The 17,795-nt window shown below is 60.3% G+C and overlaps 1 protein-coding gene across 2 annotated transcripts; it reads right to left on the reverse strand.

Moving 5' to 3' along the window:
* Positions 1–1,219: 1,219 nt before the first annotated feature.
* Positions 1,220–16,825, reverse strand: DENND6B (DENN domain containing 6B). 2 transcript variants are annotated; one of them, XM_032138248.2, is made up of 20 exons: positions 16,436–16,788; positions 8,428–8,466; positions 8,311–8,353; positions 7,063–7,175; positions 6,303–6,383; positions 5,597–5,702; positions 5,401–5,480; positions 5,252–5,314; positions 4,941–4,996; positions 4,016–4,138; positions 3,822–3,917; positions 3,502–3,596; positions 3,309–3,374; positions 2,918–2,982; positions 2,741–2,830; positions 2,552–2,605; positions 2,105–2,214; positions 1,779–1,881; positions 1,600–1,674; positions 1,220–1,518 (listed from the first exon to the last, which is right to left on the reverse strand). In XM_032138248.2, the coding sequence occupies exons 1-20, from the start codon at positions 16,610–16,612 to the stop codon at positions 1,396–1,398; spliced, it is 1,758 nt and encodes a 585-aa protein (XP_031994139.1). In that variant the 5' UTR covers positions 16,613–16,788; the 3' UTR covers positions 1,220–1,395. The 2 variants fall into 2 exon arrangements, 1 of the variants encoding a protein (XP_031994139.1); XR_004245347.2 differs by having other exon boundaries at positions 1,447–1,518; positions 2,918–3,374; positions 16,436–16,825.
* Positions 16,826–17,795: the final 970 nt, after the last annotated feature.

The following is a 17,795-nucleotide window of genomic DNA, read 5'->3' on the forward strand; positions in this document are numbered from 1 at the left end:
AGGCTGTCCTGGGCTGCAGTCGGGCTGGACAAGTTGACATGTACCAAGTTCTAAGAACTACCTGGCCCCGCTGTCCTCGTGGCTCAGTCACGCCCTGCACTGAAGTGGCTGGCAGTGCTCGCTCTCCACCGCCTGGCTGGAGGACGTGGTCTGAGAGCACCAATGAGAACACAAACAGTACATTGTGCTGAATGGGGGCCTCAGAAGAAAAAGAAAAGTCCCTCCCCCAGCCCTATGTCCCCTGGCCAGCACCTGCCCGGCCTCACAGGGTACAAAGCCCAGTCTCCATGAGTGGCCCTCCCAAAACCCTGTCAGGCATCTGCACAGCTGGGTCGCTCAGACAAGGAGTCTGAGGGTCTGAGTGGTCAGGGGACCTGTTCCCAGGCACACAGTGCGTGATGCTGAGCAGGGCTTGGCTGTCCGGAGCCCTGACAGTACCGTCACTGTGTGCTGTGCAGGGTCAACACCGTACCGCACAGGCCTCAGTGCCTGCAGGTGTCACAGTGGGGAGCACACAACCCAGAAGTGGCTCTTAGGGACCTTCACCCCTTACCAAGGAAAGGGAGACATGCAGGCTCCAGCCAGATGCAGGGTCAGGCCGAAGTCCAGAGCCCCTTAGGCTGCATGTGGGGGATGGACGGACACACTTGGACAACAGGAGCCCTGTCCACCTCCCAGAAGGGACGTATGGAGCTGATGCCTGGTGGGGGCTCCAGGACTGGGAGCCAGGAATGTGCTGTGGACTCTCCGAGGGCCAGGCTGAGCCAGCTCTCCTAGCAGAGGTGCTGGGCTGTACATGACCCCCTGCCCAACCCCTACCTCCCAACAAACCACAGCCCCCAAGCAGGCGGGGGCCCAGAGGGGCACCAGGGGTGGTGGGCAGAGCTCTTCACACTGCAAAGTGGTTTCTCCCTTTCTCAAGTTGATGACTGTATGCAAAATAGCCTCCCATCCCCAGACAAGACAGGAGCTGTGTCGGGAGGGGGGTCCCTCCTGTCCTGGGCAGCCTGTTGGGCTGAAGGAAGCATCACACACAGCGCAGGGGGGTTGGGGGCCAACAGATGGGCACCGGGAGGGGCAGACGGTAGACGCACCCATATCAGCGAGGGCTCCCAGCCTGTCCCCGCCCCTGTCCCAGCCTGAGGTCTGCAGAGGCCAGGTGGGACCCAGGAGGAGGCAAGGCTCCACCTGCGAGGAATCCCTATGGTCAGGGCCATGCTGTGGTTCCAAATGTCGCCTTTACTGCTGAGACAATGGTGGTGCAGGAAGGGGAGCCTGCAGTCTGGGCAGGGGGCCAAGGAAGGGGAGCGTGTGCTTGGCCCAGCGCCACCACCACTGGGGAGCGGGAGGCTCAGGCAGACATAGGGCCCCGGGACCGTGGCCCTTGGCTCTGTTCTAGGGAGGGCACAGGACAGCCTGCAGGTCTTTGGGCAGGGAGCCAATGACCGTCTCGATGTACAGCTGGGCCCGCTGCAGCGTCGCCTCCTTCACAGGGAGTTGGTGGCCCTGAGCCCGCACCTGGAGGGGCAGCCGTGGTCAGGGCAGGTGCAGCTCCGTGCCAGGCTGGTGGCGCTGGGACAAGGCTGGGAGGCATCTTACCAGCTTCTCGCGAAGTTTCAGGACCAGGTCCACGACCTCCACCTCGGACTTGTCTTTCATCCAGGTCTCGATGTTCTGCAGGGTAAGATGCGGTCTGCTGTCAGCAAGGCCCCTCACTGCCCTGGGCCTGTGCCCACCCCACCATGTTCTGGCCTTCCCCAACCCCCAGCCTCCCTCACCGCCTCACAAATAGCCTCCAGGTGCAGGGCCTCCAGCTTCAGGGCCATCTCCTTGTGCCGCTGCCGGTACCAGCCATCAAAATGGGGGGACTTGAAAAACCGCCTGTGGGGATTGACAGGCGGGGACCACGGGGCTGATCCTGGGGACTGACAGGCGGGGACCACGGGGCTGACCCTGGGGACTGACAGGCAGGGGCCACGGGGCTCACCCTGGGGACTGACGGGCGGGGCCATGGGGCTCACCCTGGGGACTGACGGGCGGGGCCATGGGGCTGACCATGTGGACCAAGGAGGGCTCAGGCTGCCTGCACCTGCAGTCCACCCACCTGTAGAGACCCAGCCAGTCGCCCTTGAGGATGCAGGTGAGCTGGGGCCCGGCATGCTCCAGGCTATGCAGGAAGTCATCCTGACTGAAGGGCCGGATCTGGGGGGGAGTCTGAGAGGGGGTGGGTGAGCCAGCATGTGGGAACTCGTCCTCACAGGCCTGCACCCGGTACGCTTCCGAGACACACTCCTCACCACTTCTGAGGACCCCCAGCCCCCACCCTGCCTGGCACAGATCCCAGGAGAGCCTTTCCCAGGGAGCAGGCCCTGAGCCCCTCCAAGGGTCCTGCCAGCCACCTGCCCTGTGGCCCCCAGTTTCACAAACATGATGGCGTTGAGCCCTACGGCTCCTGCACAGCCACGGCCTCCTGCTCCAGACCTTCCCTCCTCCGGGTGAGGAAGGGAACCCGCCCTCCATGGACCCCAAAAAGCCCCCACAGGACCCCCACCTTCCAGGGCGTGATGCTCTTCTGCAGGGGCATGAGGCTGGCCATGTAGTGCTCCTGGGTGGGGAAGGGAGGGGAGTGAGCCCAGGGACCCATGCCCCCAGCCCTGTCCCCCACAGCCCCGTCCCCCCAAGCCCCATCCCCCCCAGCCCCGTCCCCCCAGACCCCGTGCCCCCCAGTCCTGGGGCTCACCAGGGGGATGATGAAGCTCTGGGTGAGCTCCAGGAGGTGCCGCCGCAGCAGGGTGCTCTGCACATCTGATGGCCGCTTCTTCTGCACGCCCTGCAGGGGAGACAGGGCCAGGCCCTTGCTGTGCTTCACACCACACCAGGCTCCCTGCGTCCCCAGCCCCTGCCCCACAGCCCATACCTTGAGCAGCCGTTTGAGCAGCGCCTTGTCGCGATGGAGGTGGGCCGTGTAAGTGGTGTAGAGGCCTGGCGGGAGGGCACAGCTGGCGCCCCGCCCTTCAAGGGCCTCCCTCCCACACTCCTACAGCCCCACAGAGGAGCCAGGGTGGGGGTCTCCTCTGCCTGCAGCCCCATGTCCTTGGCTGCACCTGAAAATCTCACCCACCCCACCCCAGACACCGAGACCCACTGAAGAGAAGACAGCAACCCTCCCCAAGGGTTCTGAGCTCTGCTGCTGAGTCCTGGAAGAGGATCGGGGGTGTGGGGGCCTGGCTGCCCCACCTGGAAGACCTGCCAGGTACAAGACAGGCCTCTCCACAGTGGAGGGGCTCCAGGTCGAGGGGAGCACAGACCTGGCTTGGTGTCCAGGGTCTTCAACCTTGAAGGCTTTTTCAGCTTGACTTGCTTAGGCAGGTCTCCTACGAGACACGCCCGGTGGCCAGGCCTCAGTGCCCGCAGCTCTGGCCATCCCCACAGGCTCCGAGGCGGCCCCACACTCAATGAGGCTTCTGAGCAGCACCCCTTGCACCTCACCGGGAGCCTGACCTGACATCTTGGGCTCCCCGACTCGGAGGATGTGGGGCCAGTGCTGGAGTGTTTTGATAAAGAAAGGGTTTGTGACTCCTAGGACCACGTTTGGTCTAGACAGAGAGAGAGAGAAGAGTCAGAGACAGAGGTCCAGGGAGGTGCAGCAAGGGCGAGAGGGGCGGGGCGGAGCAAGGGCTAGAGGCGGGGCGGAGCAAGGGCGAGAGGCGGGGCGGAGCAAGGGGGAGAGGCGGGGCGGAGCAAGGGCGAGAGGCGGGGCGGAGCAAGGGCGAGAGGCGGGGCGGAGCAAGGGCGAGAGGCGGGACGGAGGCGGCACTTACGGGGCCTGCGTGCGTGTGGTGAACTCCTTGAACTCGCTGTCATGTATGGTGAAGTAGGGACGGAAGTCGCAGCAGAACCTGAGGGGCTGCAGGCAGCTGTGGGCAGAGGCGGCAGGGAGCAGGTGAGGCAGGGGCAGCCCAGACACAGCCGCGATGGTCCAGCTCCCCCAGCCAGGACCGGGCCAAGGGGGTACCTGGTCAAGGCCAGCACCATCTCCGAGGACACGTCGGGCGAGGGTGCCAGGACCAGCAGGGGCTCCCCGAGGAGCATGAGCTCCCACAGTGTCTGCATATGAGTCAGCACAGGCCGGAAGCACCTGGGGCCGGGCAGGAAGGTCGGGGAGGTCAGGCAGGGGCTGAGACTCCTGGCCCTGGCCCCGTTCTCCCACCGTTCACCCAGGCTGGCCCAGGCGCTGGTGAACACGGCACGCTGCGCCAGGGTGAAGACAGATCTATCTGAAGATGTGTCTCGGGTTATCATGGCCACCCCAAGCTCTGACAGTCCACCTGTGCTGGGCCTGGCCCTGGGAATGGGGGACTCAACCTCGACCCACCTGTGAGGGACCAGCTATCCTGAAGCGGCCGCAAAGCCGGGGCAGGGTCTGCTGACCTGGGCTAGGGGGGGGTAACCGCCCAGACCCCTCCCATCACCCTGTGCCCATCCCAAGTGCAGCCCTGGCTCCTGCTGGGCCCAGCACAGAGCAGGATGGTCTCAAAGCCCACGTTCCCTTGCACACTCATCCAGAGGCAGAGAAGGCGGCGGCCTCAGGCAGTGAATCTCTCCTGACAGCCTCTCCTTGACACCTGTCTTTCAGAATCTCCTGCCCACTGTGCCCATTTCCGCTGGCTGCAGACATGTGGGCACTTGCTTCCTCTTCTAAACAATTATCCCTTCTTCCTTCCAGAACTGTCCCAAGGGTTACTCAGGATAAGTGCTGCTTCCCTTGGGCAGGCCCCACATGGCGCTGGCCATACACACACACACACGTGCACACATGCACTCACGCAGACACACACGCACACACACGTACTCGCACACAGATGCACACATGCGCGTACATGCACGTGCACACACAGTGAGCTCCTCAAAAGCAGTGTGCAGAACCCTAGGGGGCTCACCTGAACAGGTCCAGCTCGTGGACGCTAGCAAGAACCACTGGGGCTGGCAGCAGGTTCTGAGAGGAGGGGAGTGTAGGTCAGGGCCAAGGGGAGGCTGGTACCCCTTGGGCCCCAAGCAGCCCCTGCCTCACAGCACAGGGGAAGGTGGAGAGCGCCCAGCCCTACACCAAGACACAGCCTGTGGCTTTGCCTGGGTTTGACCACCCCGCAGGGTGGACCAGGGAGGCAAGTGCGGGACCACCCGGCCCAGGAGCAGGACTCAGTCGGGTGAAGCCCAGCTGTCTCAGCTCCACCTCCGCCTCAGCTCCCACCTCTTGGTCACACTGCTTCGGAGGACTGGACTCGCCCTTGTCCACCCTGGATGGGATGCGCACCTGGGAGAAGGAGGGAGCAGCTGCCAGAGGGAGTAGGGCATCCCCACACACCTGCAGAGCCTGCTCCCCAGCCAGCTGGCTCTCACCTGGACAACAACGCCCATGACAGGTAGGTTCAGGGTCTGCCCAGGCGCAGGCGCCGGCCACTGGTCGATCTCACTGCACACTGCGGATGCAGTAGCCCGCGTCAGGACCCTCCCCAAGGAGAAGCTGCTGCCGAGCCCACCAGGGGCCACAGCTGGGATGATGAGACCGCGATGGCCACGCCTGATGGCCACTCACCTGCTTCCAGGCAGGGCGCCAGCTTGTCAAAGTACTCGGGGGCGATGAAGCTTAGCAGCGCTTGGAACAGCCGGACAAAGGGCAAGCGGGACACCAGCACCAAAGACTGCAGGGCCACGGGACCAGTTACAGGCCCAGTGCCAGGCCTCACCCTCGCCACTCAGGAGCCCACGGGGACCCCTGAAGCCATGCTCACCTGGAGCTGACCCAGGGTAGCACATCCCACCAACTTCACAGGACAGCTGCCCCGGGAACGGCCTGACTCGGACCCCAGAATTATTAGACGGGAGAAAACCCAACACCGAACTCCCTGGGTGGCGGCCAGTGGGGCTGGACCCTAGGGCCTTCGGAGGGAAACGCATGGTGGCCAGAATTTCTGGAATGATCTCCCCAGGGGCTGAGCAGCTTTTACACTCGGCCTGTGGCTTCCAGGCTGGGTTGTCCTGACCCTGACAGTGTGATGACCCTCCAGCCATCAGTGAGGGGCAGCAATGTCCTGGACCAGGACAGAAGGGCCTTGGGTGCCATGCCAGGCAAGGACAGGGCAGGGGGGCCACAAGGAGAGCTGGACACAGCCCAGGTGGGGCTGCAGGAGGGGTGGGCACTGCTGGAGGCTCAGGGACCCTTGCCCGCCCCACAGTCCTTCCTGCTGCCTGCCAGCTCCTGCCTCTCTGAGGCGCCAGCCAAGAGTGACCAGGCAGCGCACCTTCTGGAAGTAGCCCCTCTTCACAGAGCTGTCCTTCACCTGCCTGAAGTACACGTAGCCGAAGTAGTGCGCCGGCTCCCTCTGGAAGGAGCACGGTGTTAGCCAGGCCATGCCCCACCCAGACCACCTGGCTGGAAGGAGCACGGTATTAGCCAGCCATGCCCCACCCAGAATACCTGGCTGGAAGGAGCACGGTGTTAGCTAGGCTATGTCCCACCCAGACCACCTGGCCAGAGCATGGTGTTAGCCAGGCCATGCCCCACCCAGACCACCTGGCCAGCCCCAGGGCTGGGAGTGGCAAGAAGCATGCGGGGACTGTGGCAGATGGAAGCCTAGAGAACCAGGAGGCTCCTGGAGCTGCTGTCCCTGCACTCTGGCCACCAAGGTGGAGGCCAGGAGGTCCTGGGCTCAGAAGGTGGGTAACACCCCTGCTGATACAGCAGGGAGTCCACTGGTGTGGTGGAGAGGGGCTCAGGGGGCTGGGGGCCCTGGGAGGGCCCCTGTCCAACTATGCAAATGCCCAGCCACGGATGTGTGGTGCCAAGGGAAAGCCCCAGGGACCCTGGGGAGACCCTGGAAGAGCTGGCCCATCCTCAGTTGGGGCTGGTGCCTGGGACTGCAGGGCCAGTGGGGCCTGGCCAGCTCTTCTCCTGCCACACAGGGCCCAGGCACTCTGAAGGGGCTTCTCCTACCAGCTGACCCTGGCAGGACCCGTGGGGAGCAGGAGAGAAGCAGGCCAGAGATGAGGCCCAGTGCTCACCTGCAGTGCCACAGGGGCCCTGCTGTTGTAGTGCCTGTCGTCAGCATGCCAGGGGCTCCTCTGCCCTCCACACTGGCGCATGCGGAAGCTGAACTGAGTGTCTCCAAGGCAGCCTGAGAAGGGGCAGCCCCACCACACGTGTCAGGGCCGGGAGCCTCTTCTGCAGGCCCTGGAGCTGGTGACCAGGGAGCAAGGGCCCTACGAGCCTGGTCTCTGCTGGTAAATATACCCCAGAAACCAGCCTGGCTAACACAGTGAAACCCCGTCCTACTACAAATACAAAAATTAGCCAGGCATGGTGGCACACACCTGCAATCCCAGCTACTCGAGAGGCTGAGGCAGGAGAATCCCTTGAACCTAGGGGGCGGAGGTTGCAGTGAGCCAAGGTGGCGCCATTGCACTCCAGCCTGGGTGACAGAGCGAGACTCCGCTTTAAAAAAAAAAGGCCCAGAATGCCCAGCCCAAGGGGTCTGTGTTTCCCAGTGGGCTCCTATTCTGACTCCTGTACACTCTGTACCTACAGGTCTTAGAATATATTCGCACAGAAAAGCAGCTTCAACTTCTCTGGGAAATTGGCTCGACCTGCTTGAGACAGAAAACCAGGCACTAGAAAATGGCCACCCAGGCCGGGCGCGGTGGCTCACGCCTGTAATCCCAGCACTTTGGGAGGCCGAGGCGGGTGGATCACGAGGTCAAGAGATCGAGACCATCCTGGCTAACACGGTGAAACCCCGTCTCCACTAAAAATACAAAAAATTAGCCGGGCGAGGTGGCGGGCGCCTGTAGTCCCAGCTACGCAGGAGGCTGAGGCAGGAGAATGGCGTGAACCCCGGGGGACGGAGCCTGCAGTGAGCCGAGATCGCGCCACTGCACTCCAGCCTGGGTGAAAGAGCGAGACTCCGTCTCAAAAAAAAAAAAAAAAGAAAATCGCCACCCAGAGGTCTATGCCCTGGGGCAGGAGCGGGAGGGAGGCCCAGCCTCTGGCGGCCACTGTGTGGGCTGTAGGAGACTGACTGTTGGTCCCTCTGCAAAGAGACACCCTTTCCACGTGAATCTGGGGACCTGCCTGACCTGCTGCAACGCGGGGCTCTCGGTGCCTCTACGGAGTGGGCATGGGGATGGTGCCGCTCACCCCTGTGGCACTCTGTACACCGTGGGCAGCCGAGGCAGCCGTGATGCCCGTGGCCTGGGCTGCAGGGATGCCCAGCTGGCTTCATGTCCAGCCCCAGGAAAGGTGTGGTTGCCTACCTGAGTGCGAGTCAGGAAAGGACAGGTAGCAGATGCTGCTTTTCTGAAACATACAAAACCAGGTGAGGGCCAACCCACTCCTGGGTCCCATCCATTCCCAAGAGGGCCGGGACTCACCTCCTTGTCTGTGAGCCGGAAGTCGTTGGGATACACCAGCTGCAGAGGAAGACAGAGTGCTTGGTGACTCTGTCACCGAGGAAGCGACACCCCTTGACGGCATCTGCTGGACTGTGACCGTCCCAGCAGCTGCAGCGTCTGTCTGTGGGGCACAGGTCAGTGCCCACGGTGCTGGCTCAGCCCCCGCTCCCTGTTCCGACAGCATGCTGTATCCGCCCCACACGATCTTCTCTGGCTACGATGTCTGGCTCCTTGCTGACCCACTCCTCTCTCTGACCTCCAGGTACCAAGCCCCGGGCAACTCTCCTGCCAGCCAGGGGCTTCTCTACTCCCACCTCCCCAGGCCCCTCTCAGTAAGAGGCCAGCACAATTGGGTGGGCTTCCTGACCCCTTTCTCACACCCCTGGTCCTCACAGCCACCCAACCACCTCTTGCTCAGACTGCAGTTGGGCCCCCCTGCCACTATCCACCCGGACATCTGTTCACAGCATCTGAAGGGTAGTGCTTCAGGGCCTGCCCAGAGGCCCCCTCACCTAGGATCCTCACCCAGGATGGTCACAGGGCTCCACCTGGCCGGTCCTCCATCTCCCTCACCACTCGCCAAGCCAGAGGGCCCCGGCCGTGCTGCTCCCCCAGCCTTTGCTCAGATGCAGGCCCAGAAGCACCCCTGCCCCACGATGGCAGCTTGCTGTCAGGCCCTCTCCCCGTCCTGCTCAGCAGTCTTCACCCACCCTCCCCCTGCCAGGGCCTGTGCCCCACCTGTAGTGCCCAGTGAGTGCCCAGCTGGACAAGCCCTGCACCCCCAGGAGTGGACAGTGCGGGAGAGCATGACGCTAAGCAGGCGCTGAATGACTTGGAAGACAAGTGTGCGCTGACAGAGGCGGCAGGTGGGGCAGGTGAGCCTGGGAGCCCAGCCCAGTAGGTCCACGCACACATGGACCACTTTCCCTCTAGGGAGCTCCCAGAGCCCCCATTCCCAGTGGGCCCTGCGGTGTCTCTTGTGCTGCCTGAAGCCTGCTGGGAGGGCCTCTGCACACTGTCCCCTCCTCATCCCACTTGCCCCGCTTCTCCACTGAGTTGGGTTTAGGCTATAACAAGGCTTCTTCCAAGGTGCGCCCTGAGCCCCCAGACAGTGAGGAGTCGGGCCCTGGATGAAAGCATCTGCCATTTTGTTTTTGAGAGACAGGGTCTCGCTCCCTCACCCAGGCTGGAGCGCAGTGGCGCAATCACAGCTCACTGCAGCCTCGAACTTCTAGGCTCAAGCGATCCTCCCGCCTGAGCCTCCTGAAGTGCCGGGAGTGCAGGTGTGAGCCACCACGCCCAGCTTGCTCTGTGAAAATAGCTCTGCTCTTCTATTTGCTCTGGGCTTGCTACCGTGGTCCTGCTTTGTCTCTTCCAATGCAGAGTAAGTCTCTCTAAGGACCCTGTCCTGGTTACTTCTGCCTCCCAGCACCTGGCACAGAACAGACCCTCCCCAAATACAGTGTTTTGTGGCATGTGTGAAGAGGTCTCTGAGGTTTACTAGAACAGGTGGGTGGAGGGGAGCTAAACAGGCACCAAGGAGTGGTCAGGAGGAGGATGAGGGAGAAAGCTGGGAGTAGGCTGGACCCACAGGGGTGCCTCAGGATAGCTCCGTGAGGGGCTGGGGGTACAGGGCCACTCAGCCGGAGCCTTCATGTGTCTGCACTGAGGAGGGCTGGGAAAAGGCGGGTACCCTCTGCCTGAGGTCAGGACTCTGTACCTGGTCTGCCAGTCACAGGAGCTTGTGGCCTCTGAGCTCCGTGCCCATGCCTGGGGGCCCTCAGCATGTCTGACCAGGGAAAGCCACATTCTCAGGCTCATCCTTTTTGAGAGCGGCCCTGGGGCCCAGGTACAGCCTGAAGCTGAGTACTAAGCCAGGGGTCAGGCCACCCGTGGTTGGCCACGCCAAGGTAAGGGGAAACATGGAGCCGATCTTCAGGGCAAGGAGGCCTCCCAGGCCAGGCTGTGCCCTGCTCCGGGTTCCACGAGGGTCTTGCCCTTTTCGCCTGAGCCCTGCACAGGTCCCTGCTCCTGGTCACCAGTCACCCTGAGGAAGACTGGGGGTGGGAGCTTGGTTTGGAGAAGGCACATCCAGGGAGTGGTTCTCAAGGTGTGGCCGGGCCGCCCTTGGGATCCCCGGGGTCAAAGCTCTTCTCCTATGTGACAGCCTCCTCTCTCATCTTCACCCTCATGTACAGCATGGCTCCCAGAAGCTGCAGTGTGTCCTGTTTTGGTGGGCTGAATGCAGTGCTGAAGAGAATCCAGCTGTTTTCTATTTGGTCGGACTTTTATTTTTTATTTTGAGACGGGGTCTTGCTCTGTCACCAGGCTGGAGTGCACTGATGTGATCTCAGCTCACTGTAAACTCCACCTCCTGGGTTCAAACGATCCTCCTGCCTCAGCCTCCTGAGTAGCTGGGACTAAGGGTGCACGCCACCACGCCTGGCTAACTTTTTTGTATTTTTTAGTAGAGACAGAGTTTCACCATATTGGCCAGGCTGGTCTCGAACTCCTAACCTCGTGATCCACCCGCCTCGGCCTCCCAAAGTGCTGGGATTACAGGTGTGAGCCACCGCGCCCGGCCCTTCTAACTCTCAAAAATGTTTTTTAAGACAAGGTCTCACTGTCACCCAGGCTGGAATGCAGTGGTACAAACACAGCTCATTGCAGCCTCGACCTCCTGGGCTCAAGCAAAACCTTCCACCTCAGCCTCCTGAGTAGCTGGGACTACAGGCGTGCGCCACCACACATGGCTGATTTTTACACTGTTGTGTAGAGATTGGGTCTTGCTATTCTGCCCAAGCTGGTCTCAAACTCCTGGACTAAGCCTTCCAAGTAGCTAGAACTACAAGCCTGTGCTACCATGCCCAGCTAATTTCCTTGGTTTTAACTCCTAGTAAACATTGATAGATACAACCAATATTTAAAAAAAACAAAAAAAAAAAACGCTCTTTGGGGTCCTCAATAATTTTTTTTTTTTTTTTTTTGAGACGGAGTCTGGCTCTGTTGCCCAGGCTGGAGTACAGTGGCATGATCTCGGCTCACTGTAAGCTCCGCCTCCCAGGTTCACGACATTCTCCTGCCTCAGCCTCCTGAGTAGCTGGGACTACAGGTGCCCGCCACCATGCCCAGCTAATTTTTTGTATTTTTAGTAGAGACAGGGTTTCACTGTGTTAGCCAGGATGGTCTCGATCTCCTGATCTTGTGATCCACCCGCCTTGGCCTCCCAAAGTGCTGGGATTACAGGCGTGAGCCACCGCGCCCGGCAAATAATTTTTAGGACTACAAAAGTGTCCTAAGACTGCAGAGTATGGGCACTGCTGCCTGCGAGGACATGGCTGCCAGAGTGAAAGTGGTATTCTAACTGACCAGAGTTCATTCCAGAGACCTCTGAGAGAGCTGGGATGTTGAGAGGAAAATTTTCCTTTAGAAAAAAATTTTTTTGTCTTTTTTTGTTTGTTCTGAGACGGAGTCTCACTCTGTCACCCAGCCTGGAGTGCAGTGGTGTGATCTCCACTCACTGCAACCTCTGCCTCCCAGGTTCAAGCGACCCTCTTGCCTCAGCCTCCAGATAGCTGGGATTACAGGCATGTCACAATGGCCGGCTAATTTTTTTTGTTTGTTTGTTTGTTTGTTTGTTTTTTTGAGACGGAGTCTGGCTCTTTAGCGCAGGCTGGAGTGCAGTGGCGCCATCTCGGCTCACTGCAAGCTCCGCCTCCTGGGTTCACGCCATTCTCCTGCCTCAGCCTCCCGAGCAGCTGGGACTACAGGCGCCCGCCACCACGCCCGGCTAATTTTTTGTATTTTTAGTAGAGGCGGGGTTTCACCGTGTTAGCCAGGATGGTCTCGATCTCCTGACCTCGTGATCCGCCCGCCTCGGCCTCCCAAAGTGCTGGGATTACACGCGTGAGCCACCGCGCCCGGCCAATTTTTTGTATTTTTAATACAGATGGGGTTTCACCATGTTGGCTAGGCTGGTGGTCTCAAACTCCTGACCTCAGGTGATCCGCCTGCCTCGGCTTCCCAAAGTGTTGGGATACAGGCATGAGCCACCATGCCCAGCCTTGTTTTTTGTTTTTTTTTATTTTTTTTTTTTCTTGAGACAGTCTTGCTCTGTTGCTCAGGCTGGAGTGCAGTGGCACAATCTTGGCTCACTGCAAGCTCTGCCTCCCGGGTTCACACCATCCTCCTGCCTCAGCCTCCCAAGTAGCTGGGACTACAGGCACCCACCACCATGCCCAGCTAATTTTTTTTTTGTTTTTAGTAGAGATGGAGTTTCACTGTGTTAGCCAGGATGGTCTCGATCTCCTGACCTCGTGATCCGCCTGCCTCGGCCTCCCAAAGTGCTGGGATTACAAGTGTGAGCCACCGCGCCCGGCCTGTTTTTTGTTTTTAACAGACAGGGTCAACCTCCAACTCTTGGACTCAAGCAGTTCTCCCACCTCAGCCTCCCGAGTAGCTGAGACTACAGATTTGTGCCACCATTCCTGGCTCTTTTTTTTTCCTTTTTGAGAGCTGCACTCCAGCTCTGTCACCCAGGCTGGAGTGCAGTGGCATGATCTCAGCTCACTGCAACCTCCACCTCCTGGGTTCCAGCAATTCTCCTAACTCAGCCTCCAGAGTAGCTGGGATTACAGGCATACAATGCCCGGCTAATTTTTTGTATTTTTAGTAGAGACAGGGTTTCACCATGTTGCCCAGGCTGGTCTCGAACTTCTGAGCTCATGCAATCCGTCTGCCTCAGCCTCCCAAAGTGCTAAGATTACAGGCATGAGCCACTGCGCCCGGCCTCATTTTGTATTTTTTGTGGAGATGTGGGTCTTGCTATATTGACCAGGCTGGTCTAGAACTCCTGGACTCAAGTGCTCCTCCCACCTTGGGCTTCCAAAGTGCTAGGATTACAGGCACGAGCCAGCACGCATAGCCTTTTGTTTTTTTTTTTTTTTTAATTTTGTTTTGAGACAGGTTCTCGCTATCACCCAGGCTGGAGTGCAGTGGTGATCATGGCTCACTACAGCCTCAAATTCCTGGGCTCAAGAAATCCTCCAGCCTCAGCCTCCTGAGTAGTTATAACTGCAGGTGCATGCCACCACACGTCGCTAATTTATTTTTAATTTTGGTAGAAACAGGGTCTCACTATGTTTCCTAGGCTAGTCTGGAACACCTGCCTCAAGTGATCCTCCTGCCTTGGCCTCCTAAAGTGCTGGATTACAGGCAGGAGCCACTGCGCCCAGCCCAAGAGGTGAGTTTTCAAGAGCTGAGAAGGTGGAGCCAGGCCCTTTCCTAAACTGACCTGTACACTCCAGTCACCTCACAGTCCCGCCCAGCCCCTCTCAAGCCAGACCCCTTGTCACCCCACAGCCCTGCTGGCCCCACTCAAGCTGGACCCCTCATCTCACAAGCAGGCTGCACTGCACTCATTTCCATGGTGCTCCCACGTGTACAGTTGCGCGGGTGTCCTGTGAGGGCTAAGGGGGTGTCCTGTGAGCACTATGGACCCTGAACCACTTACTCTCCGTATCACTGGCACATGGTGTGAACTCCTAGAGGGCAAGAGCCTTGTCTACTCACTTACATGCTGGGCACCGGTATTGTGGGGCTGGGCTGGTGATAGCTGCTCAGTGTGATGGTTTTTTTTTTTTTTGAGAGGGACTTTCGCTTTTGTTGCCCAGGCTGGAGTGCCATGGCGCGATCTCGGCTCACCGCGACCTCCTGGGTTCAAGTGATTCGCCTGCCTCAGCTACCTGAGTAGCTGGGATTACAGGCGTGCGCCACCACGCCCGGCTAATTTTGTATTTTTAGTAGAGACAGGGTTTCTCCATGTTGGTCAGGCTGGTCTCAAACTCCTGAACTCAGGTGATCCACCAGCCTCGGCCTCGCAAGTGCTGGGATTACAGGCGTGAGCCACCACACCCAGCCTTCAAAGTGATTTACTGAATGAGTAACTGAATCACCAGCTCCTTGCCTTTCGCTTACGTTGGCATTTTGGGAGAGGGGTTACCTGAAACAGCACCCCCTCCCCTGTCTCTTCTCAGCGTCCAAGACTTATTTACCTAAGCCCATTCCTTCCTCTGAGATGCATGAATCCAAACTAGAGTCTTCCTTCCACATCGCAGAACCAAGCACAGTCCTAGGGCTTTGCGGTGCTTAGCTGGGCTGAACTGTGACTGAGCTGCATAGTGGGTGCTCCCTAAGTCTGTAAGTGACTAAAACAACCTCGATCTTCCCTGTAACTTCCAGGTGAGGGAGAAAAGGCAAGAGTCATCTGCTCAGGCCCCGGTGGATCCACTGCCAGGTTTCTGCACAGACTCAGTGATCTGCAGGTGCCCAGGTCACTGCTATGGAGGGTTTCGGACATGGACCTGGGTCCCCAACACTCTGCCAGCTGACCATGCCCCCAGTCCGAGCTAAGCATCCCCAGCAAAAGCTCAGGAGTCCAAGCACACACAGCCTTCAACGGCTCAGAAATAACTTTCCCAATGGGTTTTAGAAAACAACACAAGAATGTCTTAAGGAACAGAGGAACCTCCTTTTTTTTTTTTTTTTTTTTTTGAGATGGAGTCTCGCTTTGTCGCCCAGGCTGGAGGGCAATGGTGCGATCTCTGCTCACTGCGACCTCCCCCTCCCAGGTTTAAGCGATTCTCCTGCCTCAGTCTCCCGAGTAGCTACGACTACAGGAGTGTGCCACCACGCCCAGGTAATTTCTGTATTTTTAGTGGAGATGCGGTTTCACCATGTTGGCCAGGATGGTCTCAAACTCCTGACCTTGTGATCCGCCTGCCTCGGCCTCTCAAAGTGCTCGGATTACAGGTGTGAGCCACTGCGCCCGGCCAGGAACCTCTTAACTTCTTTTGTGATTTTGTGGGGAACAATCTGGGCAACAGTATTGAACTAAGAAAGGTTCTCAACCCTGGGCAGGTCACCACACTTCTTGGTACTCAGCCCCCACCCAGTGGTGCTGTTTGAGGCTGTGCACCTGCTGGGGACGGTGTGTGGTGGGAGGGGCTCCAGAGAGTGCTAGAATTAACGCTTTTCTGTTTAGAAGACTATAGGCTTCTTACGGCCTCTTGAAGTTCAGCAGGGCCTTAGAAACCATCTCCCAACCACAGAGACGTGCTGCCTGGCTTTCCTGATGATGATGATTTGGCCTCATCTTGGACACCTGCGGTAATGGAGCGCTCACTACCTCTCAGGAGGTTCCTTGCGCCAGTGCGGGGAAGCCTCCCTCCACCTGCAGGTGGGCCTCCCCTGTGCTGGTCAGCTCTCTGGTGTGTGTTACACAGGACACAGAGAAGATCATCCTGCGGGGCCTCCCTGGAGGAAGGGAGGCTGCCTGTGTGGGTAGGTGACTGGAGGCCTGCAGGCAGCGGAAAGACCACATCGAAAGCCCATGAGCACAGACCCCCACGGGCAAGAACACCACAAGACGCAGGTGGAGGGACAGGGGCCCATGGGGTCTGGATCTGATTCTAGGTGGACAAGGAGGCGCTGCAGGGTTTTAAGCAGGAGAGCCACAAAGGTTGAACGCTGGGGTGCAGCTGGGGCGGGGATGACATCAGTGATGGCAGCAAAGGAACGGATCCGAGACCTTTGTTGCAGAAGGAGCCGTCAGCCTCGCCTATGCCCAGAGATGGGATGCGGAGCGGAGGGTAAGCCCGGGACTCTGGCGGGAGCCACTGAGGGGATGAAGGTGTCCCTGCTTCGGTGGGGAATGGAGGAGGGAGATGTGAGACATTTACTGGGAAAAATCGAAAGAGTACCACTTAGGTTATGCAAAATCCTCCATCCTAATGTGAAAACAAGATGCGACTCCGAGCAGCTCGCCTTCCCTCCTCGGCCTGGGGAGCGCTTCTGGAGCCCGGAGAAGAGGCCCCTCCAGGAGGCGGCGGCCGAAGGCCAGGGAGAGTGCGGGGCGGTCGAGGGCCCCAAGCGAGGCGGGACCGGCCCCGGGCGGCGCAGCCCTGCCCACCCGCCCGCGCCCGCTCACCTCCAGCGCCTGGCCCAGCTCCAGGTCGAAGGTGACCACGCACACGCACTCCAGCCAGGCGGAGAAGCGCGCCCAGGGCGCCGCCGGGGTCCGCGCCGCGCGACCTGAAGACGTGGGTCCAGCCGCGCCCAGGCAGCCGCGAGCCCGGCGAGGCCCTGTGCCCAACAGCGCGTCCATGGCGGCGGCCGCGGGTTGCCGGGGGAACGCAGGCGGGGGCGGCGCGCGTCCGGGCCGCGCCTCAGAACAGCCGAGCCGCCGCCGCAGCGGCCCAGTGAGGCTCCACCGCGGCCCAGTGAGGCTCCACCGCGGCCGCGCGCCCTCTAGCGCCCGAGAAGCGCCGGCGGCCGGGCGCCGCCCAGGACACCAGCGAGCCGGGCGCGCGCGGGCCAGAGCGGCCGGAGCCCACTGGGGGACTTCCGGGGAAGCGGCCGCACAGGAGCCTTCCAGGGCCCACGCCGTCTGAGGCCCGAGAGAGTCAGGTCGGCCCCGGTGCTCGCGGATCCCGGCTCGCGGGAGCCTCGCGGCCAGGCCGGGGACCCAGAGCAAGGCTGCAGCCAGCCGGCGCCGGGCTCGTCGGGCTTCGCAGGTCCGGCCAGCCCGCCTCGCCCCACCGCGCAGCGGCCAGCGGCGTCGCTGGCGTTTTCGTGGCGGAATGGCGTCTTCACTGAGCGCCCAGCCACCACCCGCGGACTCGCGCTCGCTTCCTCTGGGGCCGGCGCGGCCTGGGGTCGCGTCTGACCCCGGGTGTCCACGCGACGCCTCTGCAGTTTCACTTTCCAGGGGAATCGCGGGGACCTGGAGCGAGGCCTTTCTTCCCTCGCGAGGGCCCCCGGGCCCCGCTGTGGTCCACAGAGCACCTGGAGGCCCGGCGTGGAAGGGCGAGTTTGGGGCTGTGGGTAACTTAATGAGGCACGCCTTTGAGTCGCGGGCCTCGTGACGTTTCCGTGGACCACGGGCCGCATATACTCTGGTGGTCCCTTCAGATTACCACGTGTTGGCCAGACGCGGTGGCTCACGCCTGTAATCTTACCGCTTTGGGAGGCCGAGGTGGGGTGGCGGATCGCGAATCCAGGAATTCGAGACCAGCCTGACCAACATGGTGAAACCCCGTCTCTACTGAAAATACAAAAATTAGCCGGGCGTGGTGGCTGGCGGGCGCCGTAACCCCAGCTACTCGGGAGGCTGAGGCAGGAGAATCGTTTGAACCCCGGAGGCGAAGCTTGCAGTGAGCAGAGATGTCGGCACTGCACTCCAGCCTGGGCGACAGAGCGAGACTCCATCTCAAAAATAAAAAAATAAAAGATAACCACGTGTTGTTCGGATCATCTGGCCTAGGTGTGGGGTAGGCTGTCCCATCTAG

Source organism: Hylobates moloch, unplaced genomic scaffold (genome assembly GCF_009828535.3).
Source record: "Hylobates moloch isolate HMO894 unplaced genomic scaffold, HMol_V3 SCAFFOLD_19, whole genome shotgun sequence".
NCBI classification, from domain to species: Eukaryota; Metazoa; Chordata; class Mammalia; order Primates; family Hylobatidae; genus Hylobates; species Hylobates moloch.